This window comes from Mus caroli, unplaced genomic scaffold (assembly GCF_978045245.1).
Source record: "Mus caroli unplaced genomic scaffold, Mus_caroli_1 scaffold_9, whole genome shotgun sequence".
Classification (NCBI taxonomy): Eukaryota; Metazoa; Chordata; class Mammalia; order Rodentia; family Muridae; genus Mus; species Mus caroli.
Genome location: NW_028227264.1, coordinates 127,609,874 through 127,629,772, shown reverse-complemented (window position 1 = coordinate 127,629,772; position 19,899 = coordinate 127,609,874). Strand labels below are relative to the sequence as shown.

At 47.6% G+C, this 19,899-nt stretch overlaps 1 protein-coding gene across 2 annotated transcripts; it reads right to left on the bottom strand.

The window, feature by feature from the left end:
• Positions 1–4,603: 4,603 nt before the first annotated feature.
• On the bottom strand, positions 4,604–17,790 carry Naca (nascent polypeptide associated complex subunit alpha). 2 transcript variants are annotated; one of them, XM_085843262.1, is made up of 9 exons: positions 17,630–17,790; positions 16,777–16,848; positions 7,934–14,233; positions 6,792–6,877; positions 6,193–6,270; positions 5,442–5,588; positions 5,107–5,235; positions 4,860–4,982; positions 4,604–4,748 (listed from the first exon to the last, which is right to left on the bottom strand). In XM_085843262.1, exons 2-9 carry the CDS (start codon positions 16,844–16,846, stop codon positions 4,734–4,736), a joined length of 6,948 nt encoding a protein of 2,315 aa, XP_085699388.1. In that variant the 5' UTR covers positions 16,847–16,848; positions 17,630–17,790; the 3' UTR covers positions 4,604–4,733. The 2 variants fall into 2 exon arrangements, with proteins under 2 accessions (XP_085699388.1, XP_021029511.1); XM_021173852.2 differs by lacking the exon at positions 7,934–14,233.
• Positions 17,791–19,899: the final 2,109 nt, after the last annotated feature.

The window sequence follows — 19,899 nt, the reverse complement described above, 5'->3', positions numbered from 1 at the left end:
TGAGTAGTATAGCCAGGACTACACAGAGAAACCCTGTCTCGAAAAATCAAAAATCCAAAAAAACCCAGTATATTGCTCATAGGGTTTGTTATCTTGGTCAGTAGGGAGTTATTCAATCCCATTTAAATGTTAAAGATATCTGTGAAAGTATCCTTCACTCCTACCTCCTGTGATACTTTCTGAGCTGTTCAATAAAAAGAGCATTTCCGAGAGAGAGAGAGAGAGAGAGAGAGAGAGAGAGAGAGAGAGAGAGAGAGAGAGAGAGAGAGAGAGAGAGAGAGAGAGAATACCCTTTTGTCAGATACACAGATTCTCAAAACTTCAGGTAGAGATTCATACAAAAAGCCACAGTAAAATGCAAGACTCGGGGGGAGAGTAGAGAATTCAAATCAGGGCTTTTAGTTATTTTCTGACTTTTTATTTATTTATTTATTTTTTTGTTTTTCGAGGCAGGGTTTCTCTGTGTAGCTCTGGCTGTCCTGGAGCTCACTTTGTAGACCAGGCTGGCCTCGAACTCAGAAATCCGCCTGCCTCTGCCTCCCGAGTGCTGGGATTAAAGGCGTGCGCCACTACGCCCAGCTCTGACTTTTTAATTGTCCTCAAAATACCCATACCTGGAATAGTCACCTAAGAACATACATACTCACAGGGCATGGTGGTGCTTCTCTAACCCTAGCTCTTGGGAGGCAGAGGCAGGTGCATTTCTGTGAGTTTAAGGAAGCCATGTCTACCTGTACCTTGTACTCCTGGGGGAGGCAGTGACAGGATTTCTGGGGCTTGCTGGTCAGCTGTTCTAGCCAAATTCATGTTCTTCAAGTTCAGTGAGATGATCCCTGTCTCAAACCACTGCACTAAGAGGTGGTGGCACACACTTTTAATCTCAGTACTTGAGAGGCAGAGCTCTGAATTCAGAAGCTTACACAGAGAAACCTCACTTCAGAAAAACAAACCATCTAACATAGTGATGTGCAAGAAAGGCTATTTGATTTGAGGTCAGCCTGGTCTTCCTTGAGACTTCCAGGCCAGCCAAGGCTACAAAGTGGGAACCTACCTTAAGAAACAAAACAATGGAGCTGGAGAGATGGCTCAGTGGTTAAGAGCACAGACTGCTCTTCCAGAGGTCCCGAGTTCAAATCCCAGCAACCACATGGTGGCTCACAACCATCCATAATGAGATCTGATGCCCTCTTCTGGTGTGTCTGAAAATAGCTATAGTGTAAGCATGATAAATCTTAAAAAAAAAAAAAAAATAGGGCTGGAGAGATGGCTCAGCGGTCAAGAGCACTGACTGCTCTTCTGAAGGTCCTGAGTTCAAATCCCAGAAGCCACGTGGTGACACCCTCTTCTGGAGTGTCTGAAGACAGCCCTTTTCTTTTGACATGCACCTGATTACATACATACACACAAAATTCACAACACTCTTTTAAAAAATTGACATCTCACATAACCAAAAAGTTGATGGCACCCTTTTATGCCAAAAACTTGCTTTTGTCTTCACAGTGTCAGTGCTTGCTAAATAACGGGCTCACAAGCTTTGCAGAATTAGCTACAATGGGCCAGGCATTTTTCCTTGCTGGATAGCAAAAAGAGGACACACACACACACACATACACACTGTTATTTATGTAACCCTGGTTATCCTGGAATTCATTCTGTACATTAGGCTGGTGCTGTCCAAACTTCCACCTGCCTCTTGGCCTCCCAAAGTGCTAGAATCGAAGGCACGTACAATCACTGCCCTGCTTCTTCATTCGGATCTTAATTACTAATATTAACTCAGGTCACTCACCATGGAATGTTACAGAATGACTACAAAGGGGTAAAAGAAACTGCAGAATGCAGAGGGAGAGAGTGGATACACGCAAAGACGCGATCATACTGGGTTTGAAGCCAGCCTCATAAACCCAAAAGAAAAGAGCACTACACGTAATGTATAAAGAAGCAAATTTAGGGGCTGGTGAGATGGCTCAGTGGGTAAGAGCACCCGACTGCTCTTCCGAAGGTCCAGAGTTCAAATCCCAGCAACCACATGGTGGCTCACAACCATCTGTAATGAGATGACTCCCTCTTCTGGTGTGTCTGAAGACAGAGTGTACTTACATATAATAAATAAATAAATCTTAAAAAAAAAAAAAAAGCAAATTTAGTGGTATTTCCAAGGCTCTGTAGTGGCTAAACAGATGGCTCAGTGAATAAGACAGCTCTTTCAGATGACCGGTGGTAGATTCCCAGCAACCATACCACATATAAGTTAACAATCACCTGTGACTCTAGTTCTAGGAATTCAGATACCCTCCTAAACTTCCCCAGGCGCTTGGGAGGCAGAGGCAGGTGGATTCCTGAGTTCAAGGCCAGCCTGGTCTACAAAGTGAGTTCCAGAACAGACAGGACTACACAGAGAAACCCTGTCTGGAAAAACCAAAATTAAGACCCTGGCTAACCTGGGAACTTGATATATAGACCAGGTTGGCCTCAAATTCAGATTCTCCTGCCTTTCCCACCAAGTCCAGAGTTTAAATCAATCCTAATTGTCCCCTAACAGCTCACACGTAGAATGCCTAGTCTTTCTTTCCCTTTCTATCCTCCATTAGACAGTTTTGTTGTTTGTTCCCCTTGTTCCTGGCCTTCATGTTCACAATAGTGTATCTTAAGCTTCTGAAACAAATCAAAAATTTTGTTTTGTGTCATTCCCCCCGCTGCGCTCCCCCACCCCGCCCCAGTCTCTTGTAGGCTGGTTCCAAACTTGGTGTGCAGCCCAGGGTAACCTGGAGTACCTGATCCTCCTGCCTCCACATCTCTATTATCATGGGCGTACGACACCATGGTGAGCATGAGCTGGTTTTCCTCAGCTGACTAAAGTTACATTTTTGTTTTTTTTTTTTTTTTTTTTTTTTTTGGTTTTTCGAGACAGGGTTTCTCTGTATAGCCCTGGCTGTCCTGGAGCTCACTTTGTAGACCAGGCTGGCCTCGAACTCAGAAATCCGCCTGCCTCTGCCTCCCGAGTGCTGGGATTAAAGGCGTGCGCCACCACGCCCGGCTACATTTTTGTTTTTAAAGATGTATTTATTTATTATATGTAAGTGCACTGTAGCTGTCCTCAGACACTCCAGAAGAGGGCGCCAGATCTCATTACAGATAGTTGTGAGCCACCATGTGGTTGCTGGGATTTGAACTCTGGACCTTTGGAAGAGCAGTCGGGTGCTCTTACCCACTGAGCCATCTCACCAGCCCAAAAGTTACATTTTCATAGACAGCTTTTGAGTCAGGCTCCTCCTTGGTAACCTAGGTGGGTTTGACACTATGTGATCTAGGCTAGCCTTGAACTCATGATCCTCTGCTTCAGCACAGAGTATTGGGGTTTCAGAGACCATGACATTACAGAGCAGAGCAGACAGTCCTTGCCATGATGTTGTTGATGGAGTTTCTAGGATTTGCATGTCCAGTGCTTAGCACATTGTAGGTCTCAAGAATGGTGAAGGGTTGTATACACCTTAATCCAGAAGCAGATCTTTTTGAGTCTGAGGAAAGCCTGGTCTAGTGACTTCCATACCAGTCTCAAAACAAAAAAGGTATGTGGCTGGCACCATGACTCAGTGGATGAAAATTCCTGCTCCCAACACTTACAAAGCCTAAGTTCCATTCCTATGTGGTATAAGAGAATGGGTTCCTGAAAGCTGTCTTTTTACTTTTGTGGTACTCTGTGGCATGGATGCAAACCCATCCTTACCAACACACAAATTCTTTTTTTTGGTTTTTCAAGACAGGGTTTCTCTGTATAGCCCTGGCTGTCCTGGAACTCACTTTGTAGACCAGGCTGGCTTCAAACTCAGGAATCCGCCTGCCTCTGCCTTCCGAGTGCTGGGATTAAAGGCGTGCACCACCACGCTCAGCTCACAAATTCTTTTTTTTTTTTTTTTTTTTTAGGTTTTTCGAGACAGGGTTTCTCTGTATAGCCCTGGCTGTCCTGGCACTCACTTTGTAGACCAGGCTGGCCTCAAACTCAGAAATCCGCCTGCCTCTGCCTCCCGAGTGCTGGGATTAAAGGCGTGCGCCACCACGCCCGGCTCACAAATTCTTTAAAAGACTTGTCTATCATATGTGTACCTAGTACCCAAAGTTTAGAGAGGGCATCAGATTCCTTTAAACTCACAGCAGATAACAGTGAACCAGGATGATCTGGGAAATCAGTCAGTGCCAACTGAGGAGAGGTTGAGGCAGAAGAATAGCCATGAATTTGAGTTCTTCTGGGCTAAAGCTTAAGATCCTGTCTCAACAACAAAAAGTTTACTGATCATATTGTATCACCTAGAATTTTAAAAAAAGAAAAAAAATTTGTTTGAGACAGGGTCTCTTTACAATGTAGTTCTAGAACTCACTATGCAGACCAGGCTGGTTTCAAATTCAGTTTTTCCCCCCCTTTTTGGTTTTCTCGAGACAGGGTTTCTAGGTGTGCCCTGGCTGTCCTCGAACTCAGAAATCCACCTGCCTCTGCCTCCCGAATGCTGGGATTAAAGGCATGTGCCACCACGCCCGGCACATAGAAAGTTTTAAAAAAGATTTTCCCCCCACATACTTTCTGGGAAAAGATCTTGCACCTGCTGAGTCCATCCAACAAGAAGCCACAACTTTATTAGTGATAGAAACAGTACAAATTTTAAACCAAGCTGTAGTTCCACTTTTCAAACACCAAAAAGGGGGGAAAGGGGAGGGGAGTTGTCCTCGCTGTCAAATAGTTACATTGTTAATTCCTGCAAAGAAGAAAACAAAAAGATAATTAGAGGCATTTATAGGCTAAGAGGTAGAGAATTCAGGTCATTATTTCAGGCTTTGTAATGAAGCCTAATTGATGGGCCACTCACCATAATAGCATTTACAATATCGTTACTGTTGTTTTTCAGGGCTCGAACAGCCTTTGCTCTTGATACGTTTGCTTGTGACATGACCAATTCTATGTCCTTAACTTCCACACCCGTTTCATCAACCTAAAAGACGGAGGGGGGGAAGAGTCTTAATAAATCAAAGGTAAGAAGAACTGCCATAGTTTCCTGAAGCAAAAGTTGCCGATGCGGAGAGATTAAGTAAAATCCTCAAGATTCTGTGGCTTACCTCCTCTTCTTCACTCTCCTCTTGGACGGTTGGAGTCTGAGTGTTTTCCTGAATGTTTGAAACAGCTTCACCTTGAACCTTGAATTTCTCAGCAGCTGCTAACTGTGCTTGCTGAGACAAATCTTCAATCTGCAGGGCAGAGGATAGAGGTGCGGGTAGGTGTTTATACGTGAAAAATGCATCTCAGGAAACTCAACGCTACACACACACACACACACACACAATTTTTGGTATCACAATTGGTCCTTAACCTCTACACAGCAGCAGCAATGAATTATCTGACCCCAAATAACATTAATACTTGTATGGAGCAATTCACCTGAAATTTTACTAACCTTGGCTTCCCCAAACACTATGTAGGTGTCTGAAGCTGGGCTCTTGTAGACATCTGGCTTCGTGATGACAAAGAGGATATTTTTAGATTTTCGGATAGTGACTCTCGTAACCCCTGTAACCTGCCGAAGACCCAGTTTGGACATCGCCTAAAGAAGAAAAAGGAACGTTAAGTTTCTAACTTTAGGAGCAGCTTTAAAAAGACAAAAACAAAACAAAACAAAAAACAAACACATAACAAGAAACAGTCCCACATTCAACATCCACAGCAGACTTTTCCTGTGTTAAGAAAGAGAACAGCTAGAGGGGGCAGAAAAAAAAGAAAGAAAAAAAGAAAAAGAACAGCTGGGACTGGAGAGATGGCTCAGTGGTTAAGAGCACTGACTGCTCTTCCAGAGGTTCTGATTCAATTCCCAGCAACCACATGGTGGCTCAGAACCATCTGTAATGGGATCTGTTGCCCTCTTCTGGTGGGTCTGAAGAGAGTGGCAGTGTACTCACATAAAGAAATATTAAAAAACAACAACAACAACAACAACAAAAACCCACCTGAGTGTGCTCAGCTGTAGCAATTCGCCATGAGTTGTACCCTTTGGAGGTAGTTTGGAGGTAGTCTGATGTACCCTAAGCTAACTGACTTGCTACATAGCTGGCTAGCTCCTAACTCCTAGTCCTTCCACTTTCGTGTCCCAAGTGCTGGGATTTCACATATGCACACCCAAGCCCTGATCCACACTCATGACTCCATCTTACCTTCCTTGCCTTCTTCTCACTCCGACTCTGCTTGGCTTTACTAACAGGTTCTTCATCGATCTCAGCTGCGGCTGCCAGCTGAGAAGACAAAAGTTTTGTTTTGAGATGGGGTTTCTTTTTTCTTTTTTTTGGTTTTTCAAGACAGGGTTTCTCTGTATAGCCCTGGCTGTCCTCAAACTCAGAAATCCGCCTGCCTCTGTCTCCTGAGTGCTGGGATTAAAGGCGTGCCCCACCATGCCCGGCTGGTTTTGTTTTTTTTTTTTTTCTAGACAGGGTTTCTGTACAGCCCTGGCTGTCCTGGAATTTAAGAGATCTTCTTGCTCCTTGAACAGATTCAAAGCTTTGGACAATTGCTTCCATGTGGTTTTGCTTTACAAAAAAGATTCACAGTTCAAAGAGCCAAATCCTTTAGAGTTCATCTTGGTTGCAGACCTTCAACCAATTTTCTTTTCTTTTTTTTTTGAGACATATTCTTTGGGTCCAGGCTGACTTTCAATTTCTGCCTCAGCCTTCCAAGTACCAGGATTACAGGAACTGGCCAGCACACTTGTCCCCTAGTGCATTCTTGACTCAATGTAAGTTATTAAGAGAGCACGCACCTGGGCTTGCTGTGTGGCCGTCTGTGTGGAGTCTTGTTCCTCGAGCTCTGGCACTGACTCATCACTGTCAGACTCTGTTCCCGATCCTAGGATGACAGGTAACTTTTATTCAACAATAGAATTTTAAGAGGTGGCACCTCATCATAGCCTGACTGAACTAGCTGTCGCTGCTTTATGCAAAGGCTTACAAGGCTAAATGTAAGTCAATTAATTGGCTTCTGTGACCCAGCCCGAGGCCTCCAACTTACAGGAATCCATTGAAGACCTTTCTTCAGAGATGTGGGACAATAGCTAGACACAGCTAAGCAGCTCATATGCTGCAACTGCCTTCTCTTTTAAGGTCTTCAGTTCTTGGCACAAACACCAAGCATCTATGAGATTCCAAATTTTATCCCCATTCCAGAAATAATCAGACAGAAGGCATCTTTAGATACAATTAGGTGAAAACCCTTTAAACAGGGTTAAAGGGTCAGAAGCAGTTGTGCACATACATTCTGCCTTTCAAACCACTCCCGGAAAGAATTTTAACCAGGCACTAGACAACCTCTATATTGTTAAGCCCCATCATTGGCTCCCCCACTCCCAAACATAGCTGACACATCTAAATTTCCCTTCAGTTGAAGGGCCAAGCATCTACTGGAGAGGAAAGCCACACCCAGACCATTCTCAGGCCAGGAGAAACAGTTCTCTACAGTCTTAAGAAAAGGAAGTCCCCGGGCAACTGGTAGTTACTAAGTCTAAGAAGAAAAAGAATGGCTTCAAGGTTTTTTTGTTTTCCATTTTAAATATTTTTTTACAAAAGCAAATTCCAGGCCCAGGGACAAGGTTAGTGATGTGATGAGAATTAAGAGTACAGTGAAGACCTGGTAGGTCTTGGTTTTCAGTATCAGCTCAGGTTAAAAAGGATGTTAGATCCAGAGCTTACTTAGCCTGGACCACTTTACACAAGACACAAAGTATTATTACCTGAGATGACAGAAGCCAAGATTTAGATCATATTTCTAGAGCTTCTACCTTATGTACTATGCCCAAACTCAAGCAGACATACTGCACAAAGCGACGCGTCCTAGTTAGTATTGGTGGGTAGCCCCCAAGAGGGGTGTGGGCAACACACCATGCACACAGCAAACCAAGGCAAATACCCTTGTTGTTCTTCAGAACAGGCTGCTTGGCAGAGGGGGCTGGGGCAGGGGTCCCAGCAGGTTTAGGGGTGGGCATGTTGACGAGGATCGGCTGGAAAGGCTCTCCCCCAGAGACCGCTTCCGGGGGAATCAGAGGCGGCAGCTCATCCTCCTCAGCAGGGACTGGGAGCTTAGAGGGTGACTCCAGCACTGATCCAGGTGCGGACTCAAGAAGTGGCTGTTTAGGAGGCAGAGGGGCAACTGGGGAGGGAGCAAGAGTCAGGGAAGCTGCTGGGGTAGGCTTTGGAGCCACAGATGCAGACACAGCTTCCGGAGGAACTTTGTCAGAGGTAAACGCTGCTAGTGGAGTAGCTACCTGAGACCCCACAGGACCCTTTGGGGAATGAAGACAATCACTGCCTTTTGCAGGGCAAACAGGCAGAGTTCCTATAGCCTTTGAAGTGTCTTTCTCAACAGGGACTGTCTGAGGGGCTAGAGCTACTGCAGAAGGGAGGCCCTTTGTGTCTTTCTTAGCGGAGGGGTCTGGGCACTTAGGAGAGGAAGCAGAATTGCTGTTGGCTCCTGGGCTTTTCTGAATGGGAGCAGTGATGACCAAAGCACTTTCTGGAGCAGGTACAGCAAGCACTTCCGTGAAAGCTGTAGGACCTTTCGGTGCTGGGAGCTTTTCAGATGCCTGAGGGGTAGTAGCTCCTGTGCTACAAGCATCGGTTACAGGGGAAACATGAGAGTCTTTTTCGGAAGAAGTGGCAGTGGGTGAGAGAACAGAGGCCTCTTTAAGAGAGGGAAGAGTTGTAGCTGGGAGAGTAGAGGCCCTTTTGGAGGATGGAGCCTTTTTAGGAGGGGAAGACATGAGAACTTTGGACATTGAAGTTTCTGAGGTCTCCTTGGGGGCCCCTTCAAGAGATGGAGCTGTTGAAGTCTCAATGGGGGTCTCCGTAGCTGCAGCCTTTTTACAAGATGGGATTGTTGTGGCCTCTTTTGGAGCTGTTTGAGGAGCTGCAGTAGCTGGGGTCTTTTTGGAGGGAGAAATCGTGACTGGGGGAGCTGGGGAAAGGGAAGCAGCAGCTAGGGCAGTGGAAGCATTTGCAGCAGCTGGAGCTGCTGGGCTTTTGCTGGAGACAGGCAGAACAGCCGGGGCAGCTAAATTCTCCTTGGGGATTGTAGTGGATGGCGCCTTTTGCAGACTGGGAGGAGCTGTCTGTGCCAGTGAGGTGGTGACAGCTTTAATAGAGGGGCTTGCTGGAAACCCTTTAGGGGCTGAAGTCCTTGGTGCCTTTTTGGATGATGGAATTTTGGGGCTCTTTGTTGGGGAGGGAGGGAGGGTTGATGGGGCTTCTTTGAGATCTACAGTCTTTGAGGTCTTCTTATGGGAGGAAGGACTCTTGACTGGGGGCACAGCTGGGGCTACTGGAGTCTCTCTTGGGGAGTCAGCAACTTCCTGTGTCTTGGCAGGGACTTTGGAGGCTGTAGTTTCTGAGGCCTTCTGTGGGGTGGCAGGCTTTTCTGGTGGCGCAGTGGTGACCCTTTCAGAGGGTGGGGCTGCAGTTTTGGGTGCCTTTTTGGGGGAGGAAGGACTTTCAGCTAGAGTAGTAGGGGCATCTTTAGGAGATGGGGTTAGAGGATCCTGTTTAGGATCTACAGTTTTGGGGGCCTTTTTGTGGGAAGAAGGAATCTCCAGGGGCACAGCTGGGACCCCTTCAAGTGAAGTTTCTTTGGGACCTACAGTTTGGGAGAGTGTTTTGGAAGATGGGGTTACTAGCGTTTCTTTAGGACTTGCCATTTTGGAAGTCTTTTTGGAAGATATGGGAATTTCTAGAGGTGCAGCTGTAACTCCTTCAGGAGATGGGGCTGTAGGTGTTTCTTTGGAGCCTGCTTTCTTAGAGCCCTTCCTGGGGGAGGGAGGAATCTGCACTGGTACAGTGGTGGCCCCTTCAGGAGATGGAGCTGGAGTTTCTTTGGGAGCTGCAGTTTTAGGGGCCTTTCTGGGGGAGGGAGGAATTTCCACTGGTACAGCTGTGACCCCCTCAGAAGGTGCTGAAGTTTCTTTGGGGACTGCAGTTTTGGGGGTCTTTTTTGAAGGTGGGGTCGCTGAAGTCTCTTTGGGACCTGCCACTTTGGGAATTTTTTGGGGGGATGGAATTGTTGAAGTTTCTTTGGGGGCTGCAGTTTTAGGAGCCTTTTTATGGGAGGCAGGACTCTCAGCTAGGGCATTAGGGGCACCTTTGGGAGCTAGGGTCACAGAAACCCCTTTGGAGGCTGGAGTTGGGGGTGAAGGAGAAATCTCAGATGGCACAGCTGTAACCCCCTCAGAAGATGTGGCTGGAGTTTCTTTGGGGGCTGCAGTTTTGGGGGACCTTTTGGGGGATGAAGTCATATTTTCTTTGTGGGTTGCAGTTTTGGGGGATCTTTTTGGGGATAAGGTTGCTGAATTCTCTTTGGGGGCTGCAGTTTTGGATGCCTTTTTGGGAGAGAGAGGACTTTCAGCTTCGGGAGAAGGAATCTGTTTAGGGACTGCAGTTTTGGGGGCCTTTTTTGGGGTAGGAGGAATTTCCAGTGGCACAGCTGTGACCCCTTCAGGTGGAGTTTCTTTGGGGCCTGAAGTTTTGGGAGACCTTTTCTGGGATGAGGCTGCTAAGCTTTCATTAGGGGTTGCATTTTGGGGTGTCTCTTTTGGAGGCAGAGAAATCTCCAGGGGCACAGCTCTGACCCCTTCAGGTGGAGTTTCTTTGGGGCCTGCAGTTTTGGGGGACCTTTTTGGGGATGAGGCTGAATTTTCACCAGGAGTTGCACTTTTGGAGGTCTCTTTTAGAGGCAGAGAAACCTCCAATGGCACAGCTGTGACCCCTTTAGAAGGAATTTCTTTGGAAACTGCAGTTTTAGGGGCCCTTTTAGAAGATGAGGTTGCTGAACTTTCTTTGGGGGCCTTTTTGGAGCAAGGAGGAATCTCCAGCGGAACAGCTGTGACCCCTTCAGGAGATGGAGTCGCTGGAGTTTCTTTGGGGGCTACAGTTTTGGGGGCCTTTTTGGAGCAAGGAGGAATCTCCAGCGGTACAGCTGTGACCCCTTCAGGAGATGGAGTCGCTGGAGTTTCTTTGGGGGCTACAGTTTTGGGGGCCTTTTTGGAGCAAGGAGGAATCTCCAGCGGAACAGCTGTGACCCCTTCAGGAGATGGAGTCGCTGAAGTTTCTTTGGGGGCTACAGTTTTGGGGGCCTTTTTGGAGCAAGGAGGAATCTCCAGCGGAACAGCTGTGACCCCTTCAGGAGATGGAGTCGCTGGAGTTTCTTTGGGGGCTACAGTTTTGGGGGCCTTTTTGGAGCAAGGAGGAATCTCCAGCGGAACAGCTGTGACCCCTTCAGGAGATGGAGTCGCTGGAGTTTCTTTGGGGGCTACAGTTTTGGGGGCCTTTTTGGAGCAAGGAGGAATCTCCAGTGGTACAGCTGTGACCCCTTCAGGAGATGGAGTCGCTGGAGTTTTTTTGGGTGCTGCAGTTTTGGGGGACTTTTTAGGACAGGTAGGAGTCTCAGCTAGGGTGGCAGGGTCACCTTTGGGGGGTGGGCTTGTTAGAGCCCCACTGAGCGTATCACTCGCTGGGGACTTTGGTGGGGAAGTAGGAGCCACATGTGGTAGAAGAGGAACCTCTTTGGGAAACTGGGATGGTGAGATGTCTTTGGAGGCTGTAATTTCTGTCGCCTTTTTGGAGGTCATAGCCGGGGCACTCTTAGGGGATACGGATTTTGGAGTCTTTTGTGGGGAAGAAGTCACTTTGGGAGTTGCAGCTGCTAGGGCATTTTTGAGGGAGGTAGGAATCTCAGTAGGAGCAATGGTGGCTTCATTAGGAGATGGGGCTACAGGAGCCTTTGGGGGAGACAGGGAAGTCACAGCCGGGACACTTTTGAGAGACAGGGTTGCTGAAGTATCTTTGGGGACTGCAGTTGCCGAAGTCTTTTTGGGAGAGATAGGAGTCACGTCTGACATAATAGGGTCTACTTTAGGAGACTGGACTGCCGAGATCAGTTTGGAAGCTGTAACTTCTGGAGTCTTTTGGGGGGAAGGAAGAATTTCTGCTGGGACCATTTTGGAGGATATAGAAGCTTCTGTTGGAACAATAGGGGCCCCTTTAGGGGAGGGAGGAGCCCCAGTTGAAGGAACAGGGGCCCCTTTGGAGGATGGAGGAATGGGAGAAAGCTTATTAAGTGAGCCTTTAGGGCCTTGAACAGCCAGACCTGCCTCTGGAAGGAAAGAAGCCTCAGGTGGGCAGAGAGGAGACGAGAGAGCAGAGCCCTTCTTGGATGCAGACACACCAGTGTCTAAAGGTGAGGAGTCAGCTAGACAAACCACAGTCCCTTTGGAAGTCACAGAAGCATCTGGGTGCCCCTCACGGGAGGAGCCTGAAGACTCCATATGAGAGACAGCATCAACTTTCCTTGCACTGGAAAAAGAAATCTCAGCTAAGGGAGGATCAGGAAAGGGCACAGACTTGGGAATTTCAGGGGACATAGATGAAGCCACAGGACAGCCTTCAGAGGCTAAAGGAACCAGAGGTGAAGTGGTAGAAGGAACAGTATTTTTGGCAGTTCTAGGAGCCATTGCTGGGGCAGTAACAGAACTTTCGAGAGGCTGACTGACAGTGTTTGGGCTGACACAAGAATCTGCTCTGATGACAGCAGGTGGAGAGTCAGCACGCAGGGAAGTAGTAGTAGTAGCAACCCCAGCAATGGCTGGCTGCACCACAGGGGCAGGTCCTCCTGTAGTTGTCTTTGTTACAGTGTCTTCTGAAAGTACCTGCAGAGATGATGCACTCTGAGAAGAGGGAGGGTCTTTAAGTGCTATGGGGGCCAAGGGCTGCAGAGTGGTGTCTTTTCTGGTGGGGAGCCCTGCCTGGGCTGGAGAAACAGGGGCTCCTACATTTACTAATACTGAAATAGGAAGATTTTTAAGGCCTTCAGTGGCTGGCAGAGGAGACACTGGCACCCCTAGAGTAGTTGATACTGGAGGAGCAGGAAACTGCTTGTGAGCAGCAGGTACCACAAGTGAAGTGAAGGGGGAAGCTGGGTCTTTACTACTTACAAGACCTGATGAAGCTGGAGGAGGCACATGAGTGGCAGGTGCAACAGAAATGGCAGAAGGGTTATCCAGGGCATGGTGGGTGGCTCCAATACAGGAGACAGGAATTTCTTTTAATCCAGTTTTTTGAGAAGCGGGAACTTGAGTCACCAAAGGCTGTAGAGCAACATTAGAACCCTTGGGAACGAGAGAGGCTGTAGGAGACAAGGAAGTACCAGCTACATTTGAAGAGCCAGGAGGACTGCAGAGTTCATTAGTAACAGCAGAGGAGCCTTTGTCGGCAGATGGAGCTGCCCCAGAATCAGCAGCCAGCAGCCTGGAGGGAAGGGTAGGAGCTACACATCTCTCAGGTGGGCAAGAGGCTGCAATATCAGAGTGACCTACAGAAGTGGGATTATTCACTGCAAGACCTGACTGACCTGGAGATTGGATGGGAGAATCCAAAGAAATGTGATGCAGAAGTGGAAGATGACAGCCCAGAGAAGTAGAGGGTGCTGGGGGGATGCTGGGAGCTGCAGTGTTTTGAGCAGGTGGACTAACAGGTCCCTTTAGGTTAAGGCTTAGCCGACTTTGTGTCAGAGCTGAGGAAATGGGGACACCCTTCACTGGGGGAGTGATGGATAGTGTTTGAGGACAGGCCATTAAACCAGGCTGCACAGAGGCCAGGGGGTTTTCAAGGTGGGAAGGGAAAGCACTGACTACATCTGGAGGACGTGGGGTAGGGCCTTTTAGATTCAGGGTTCCCTGAGAGGGAACTTGACTGGAAGAAGCCTTCGGTTCTAAGGGAGGGATGGAAGCTGTCAATGCCCCCAACTCTGCTCCAGCAGCTGATGGAGGTGAGGTGAGAGGGTGAGGGGGACACACAGAGCTCTTCTGAACTGAATGAGGAGCTAATGCGACCAGAGACAAGGGAGCCGAGGAGGAACGGGCACCTTTCTGAGCTAGACCTATCATGGGAGAGGCCAAGGCTAGGGCAGCTGGGGAAATGGGAGGCCCTATCAGGTGTGGCAGGAAAGTTGGGGTGGGAGGGGCAGTTCCTGAGGGCAGAGCAGTTTCAGCTGGTGTGGGCTGGGCAAAAGGAACTTCAAAGGGGGTCGAGGGAACACTAGAAGGGAGTGGAGAAGGCTGATGAGCAGTTACTATAGGGTTTTGCTGGGGGCCCAGGGAAGAAGGAGGGGGAGGTCCAGGCTGCCCTACAGCAGCAACTTTCAAGGCTGAAGACATAGGAAGCACAGCTGGAGAAAAGCAAAAATAAAGTAAAATAAAAAACAAAACAAAACAAAAAAGGAAATAAAGGGAGGGGGAAAAGGTGAGTTGTGCAGCCCAAGTTGGTAACATGCCTCACAGGAAACAACAAAGTTTAAAATCTGAGAATGACGGTCACCACACGGGATTAGAAACAGGTGACAAGCAATATCAACTTTGCCTGTGCATAGTTCGGTGATTAAGTGGACTACATCCTTCAAAATAAACCAACTATTTTAAGGTGGGACAAACAGTCCAAGACTAGCTCATCTCTAAATGAAGAGCAAAGGCCCACACCCCGTTACCGATAAAGCCTAGGGCTTTACACATGCTATGCAAGAACTCTCCTACTAAATTATACACACACACATAAATAAATATAAATAACCTTAGCCCTCTTTTTTTGAGACAGTCCACCAGTTTCTTAGACTGGCCTAAATTGAATCTACAACTCTCAGCTGCTAACACACTGTGGCACTAGCCACCAACCCGGAGCAATTTCCTCCTCCTTCACAAAACTGACACCATTCCCAGTGTTTTATTTTTTAGACATGGTCTCAACTGTGGCCCCAGGAACTCAGGATTGGATTAAAGGAGTGTGACCACACTTCACTCAATCTTTCCTGGCCATACTTTTAGACTTCTGGGGGTAGGTTAGGGATGGAAAGTGAGACTTCAGTTATGCTGGAACACATTTTAGAGAGGATACAGCTATAGCCTAACTCAGTCCACTAAAGCTGAAGCTCAGCACGTGTGGCACCAGACACAGATCTCAGCAGAAGTGGGTCACACACCACTCTCTAGCCACCCCTTCTTCAGCAGTTTTGGTTCTTCACTCTTTAACTCAGGGCTCAAAGGATTGTCCTTTGAATTATATCATGAAACTAAACCCAAATGACTTTAGAAACGCATGCTCCCTACTCCTTAATCTAGGTGCTATGCTGTCTAGTCAACTATTTGGCATCACAAAGATTTCTGAAGGAGCATAATTCCTGCCATTCAAGAGACAACACTGAATTAAATCAGAGTCAATAAACGATAAATACCTAGAACAGGGTGAATCATCAAAACGCCCACTGAGCCAGCTTATTTCCAAATTCTTACAGTAGAGATTACAGGACAAAGAGGTGGCTGGACCAGTCTTTCTGGAGAATTGGTAGGTCAAAGCCTTCTAATTATAATGCAAATATATCTTGTACAATTATTAACTAGAATTTAAAAATATGCCCATATTTCTTGCTTTTATACTTTAACCAATATACTGATTGTTTTCATTCATTTCAGTAAGAATAGTTACAGACATCACAGGTCACAGACATCAATACAAGTTCAGACTAATGAGGAGTATCTTTAGCAACACTAAGGACTGTTTTATGCTTTAGATCAGGATATTATAAATCCACTTTCAGCTTCCACATTTGTAAGATAGTTTAACTCTGTTGAGCTCTGGAGTTGCAGATCCCCAGAAACCATTCCTTCTCCACACTGTCCAGTTCCCAGCTCAGGGTCCCACCTCCTTTTTGGTCTAACAGCTGGATTAATCCCTTCGGCTGCTAAAATCAGACAGGTGGGGAGGGAGGACTTTAATGCTTTTAAATATAAATAACTTTAATTCCAAAAGAAAACACAAACTCCCATGAGTAATGACAAAAATTCTATTTAAAAAAGTGGAGGGCATATCTTTTTTCCCTTCAACAGGGTCTCTCTGTGTAGTCCTGGCTGTCCTGAAACTCTGTAGACAGACCAGGCTGGCCTTGAATTCAAGAGATTTGTGCCCATGCCTCCCAAGGGCTGAGATCAAAGGCAGGCGATACTGTCTAGCCTTTATCTTACGGCTATCCTTAAGATATCCTTCATTTAGTTCTGTAGAGCTGACTCAGCAAGCAAAACCATTCTCGTTCTTTTCACAAGCTCTTTTTTAAGTTCCCTATCAAAATGTGTTAACCAGCATTCAAGCCTATCTTCAGACTACTTCTATTTCAGTTGGAAAAACCCCAAGAATTTATTTCAGTCTTAAGTAATGGAACTACGCTAACAAGCATTATCAACCCCTTTGAGCTAACCAACCCAGGCTGAGGCTTAGGTAGGCCACGCTTATAAGCAGCAGTATGTCATCCAGACATGTGATGAAAGGTTCGGTGCCAATCATGGCTATCTAAAACCTCGACCTAACTTGCTGGCCGGAACTTCACCAAAGCTCAGGTCTCCTTGGCCTGCCTGAGCCGCCCAGTTACAACAGACCAGAACGACCCAGCCCCTTCCCTACTCGGGTTTCCTATGTGTAGATTCCACAGAAGAGCTTTTCAAGCAGCTGGTGTATTCGCAGAGCAGGCTAGGGAACCCGTGTATAAATCTCAAAGATACAATCTTTTACTTTCTTCCCCTGAAGAGTCCCCTTCCCCCAGGCACGGTAACAATTAGATCTCTTACTAAAGCTACAATCTCATTTCAAATTTTTCTTTAAAGTCAGTAAACTACAAAAGGCAGAAAGGTATCCGTCCCCTTTACCCACTACGGCACTACGGGCACCTACCTGTCTCAGCCTGAGGCTGTGGCAACTCCTGCTCTGTAGCAGGGACGGTTTCGGTGGCTTCACCGGGCATTTCTGAAGGGAATAAAACGGAGGCCCCGAATTAACTAGGGCGGATTCACCTGCCTAGCCCAAGGATTCCGCCTAGTCAAGTATTCCGGGGGGAGGGGGGGGGGACACGGGACAACCCTGCATAAGGCCCATTAAGAAAACAAATTCCCGAGGATCCGGACAACCTCCCCAAAGCGACTGGAAACGGGGTCAAGTTACGCCACGACCCTCGGACGCCTGCTCAGAGGATCTGACCTCGCGGAGCCGCTTCACTTAGCAGAGAGCTGACTTCGCCCTGGCCAGGTCCTCGTTTTCACTCTTCCGATCGATCCCATAAAGGCAGCAATCCCAAGGTCTGGCTCCTAACCGTGAGCGTCCAGGCGCTACTCTGGGCGCCCCCCCCCCCCGACTCGCTAAGGACCACTTCGCAGGGCAAGAAGAACACGGGGTGCCCCAGGACGAGCGACGCTGCGAGTTCCAAGGCTGTGTGTGACCCCCTTAACCTCCTGGTCCAGATCCCCGTGGCGCCCTTCCCAACTGCAGACGCGCCCAGCCTCTCCGGCTCCACCGCAATGGTTCCCGCGTCCCCAAGCCTTAAACCCGGAGCCGGACCCGGGGCCCTCCTGTCCTGCTGTTGCTGGGACCCAAAGCGCAGACCCCATTTTGCCCGCAGGCGCGGGGGCGAGCTAAGAACGCTGAGCCCCACAGAGCCGCCAGCGATGCTAAACTAAATGCCCGGCGCCGCAGAGCTGGCAGCAGGCGAGGATGGCTATGGATGGAAAGCAGAGGCGCCAGCGGCACTTACTGTGCGGAGATCACGGAACCAAGATGGCGGCAGAAAGAGAGCGAGCGAGCCCGTGACCCACGCCTGTTGCAGAAGGAAGCCGGGCGCCGAGAGGGCGGGACCAGCATGCGCTTCCGGGTCAGGCGCGCGGGCCTCCACTTCCTGTAGCCAGCGGAGCAGCTGTTCTCCCAGGGCACGGCGGTGGCGCGGTCTAAATAAGGCATTGAATTCCGAAGAGGACGCGCGGGCCTGGCTGGGGCGGTAGGGGCCGCCCCGTCATGGCCTTGACCCCGAGGGACGCGCCAAGACCGTATGCGAAACAGCTACAGCTGTTTAGGACGGCGTCCGGGTTTCCTCTTTAAGAGAACGAGTTGCGGATTAGCGGGGAACGTCACAGAGCCTGTGTTCGCACCGTTGGAGAGAAGCGACCTAGGTTTAAGTTTTGGAAATAAGAGGATTTAGGACAGCAAAAGCTCGGTTCTCTCCAGGAAAAAAAACCTCAAACACAGAGCATAAACACAATTCGCTTCACCTGATACCCTGGGCACTTCTCAGATATTTTAAAGTTCACCCCTTTTTAGGGTCGCAGGACTGTACATTAAAAACCCACACTTGAGCTTGGGAAGGTAGCTCGGTTGATAGAGTGATTGCCCAGCATGCAAGAATTCCTGGGTTCCACCCATAGCACCACATAAAATCGCAAGTAGTTCGAGCCCTTAATCCAGCACTTTGAAGTCAGGGACAGGATCAAAAGTTCAAAATACTCTGCAAAACCTCAACACAGTGAATTTTGTGTGTGCAGTCTTTTGTTGAGACAAGGTTTCTATGTAGCTCTGGCTGGCTTCCAGCTCACATAGAAATCCACCTGCCTCTACCTCTAGAGTGCTGGAATTAAAGGCTGAGCTTGATATCTTTGTGCTTTTGAGACAAGGTCTTTATAGACCAGGCTGACCTTAGAGACCCACCTGCCTCTGAACCTAGCAAATTTGGAGCTAGCCTGGGCTAGATATTGAGAGCTTGTCTCAAAACAAACAAAAGCTCATACTTTTTGAAAGTAGAATATACTATAAAACCAGTATTTTGTCAAAGAAGTAGTTACTAACTTACACTCCATCTCTCAGTTCCACAAAAGGACTCAATTTTGGACCTGAATTACTTAGCTCACCTGTTGTTCTTTTCTTCTTCTTTTTCCTCCTCCTCCTCCTTCTTCTCCTTTCTTCTTCCTTCTTCTTCTCCTCCTCCTTCTTTCTTCTTCCTTCTTTTTCCTCCTCCTCCTCTTCTTCTCCTTTCTTTTTCCTTCTTCTCCTTCTTTCTTCCTTCTTCTTCCTCTTCTTTCTTTTCTTCTTCCTCCTCTTCTTCCTTTCTTTTTCCTCCTCCTCTTTCTTCTTTCTTTCTCCTCCTCCTCCTTTTCTTCCTTTCTTCTTCCTCTTTCTTCTTCTTCCTCCTTCTTCTCCTCCTTTCTTCTTCCTTCTTTCTTCCTCCTCCTTCTTTCTTCTTCTTCCTCCTCCTCCTTCTTCTTTTCGTTTTTATTTTTTATTTATTTTTTTAAAGATTTATTTATTTATTATATGTAAGAGGGCGCCAGATCTCGTTACGGATGGTTGTGAGCCACCATGTGGTTGCTGGGATTTGAACTCTGGACCTTCAGAAGAGCAATCGGGTGCTCTTACCCACTGAGCCATCTCACCAGCCCCTTCTTTTCGTTTTTAAAGCAAGCTCTCTACAGGTCCAGGCTAGTCAAACTTGCTGTAGTCCTCAAAAGTGTTGAGATTACAGCTGGACACCATTGTATCTGGCTAACTTACTTGATTTGGTTGACTGTGTTTTCTAGGAAGCATTAAGAAAGTTAAACATCTGAAAGGTACCTTAAGCCCTGACTGGGCTGGTCAGCTGGTTCAGCCGGTTTAAGCACTTGGGCAGCCTTCCATCCTTGGAAGGTTATCCATGGAAAGGCAGAAGAGAACAGTACACACACATCAATTACACATAAAGAATGAAAAAGAAATAAGAAGGAAAGGATATGACTGCCCCTAGGTATGGAGGAGGATAAAGTTCGTTACAGATATGTAGGAGAACATAACCAGAGGCAGAGGGATTCCCAGTCCAGAGGACATGACTAGACTGAGCTCACCCATGTAAGGGGAGGGAAGAGGGAACCAGGTGTAGCAGCCTGGAACCCAAAGGTACAAAAAGGGTGGGTAATCAAAACGTCTGGATTATACAGGGAAGAGTCTCTGTGGGTAGCTCAGCCCTTGGGCTAGAGAGTTCAGGTACAGGGCAGAGTGGGTCAG

Coding starts and splice junctions, on each gene's coding strand:
- Naca (XM_085843262.1), bottom strand. CDS start 16,846: ATGCCCGGTGAAGCCACCGAAACCGTCCCTGCTACAGAGCAGGAGTTG. Junction 14,234..16,776: donor ACAGCCTCAGGCTGAGACAG/GTAGGTGCCCGT, acceptor GCTTTTCTCCAG/CTGTGCTTCCTATGTCTTCA. Junction 5,236..5,441: donor TAGTGTTTGGGGAAGCCAAG/GTTAGTAAAATT, acceptor TCTGCCCTGCAG/ATTGAAGATTTGTCTCAGCA.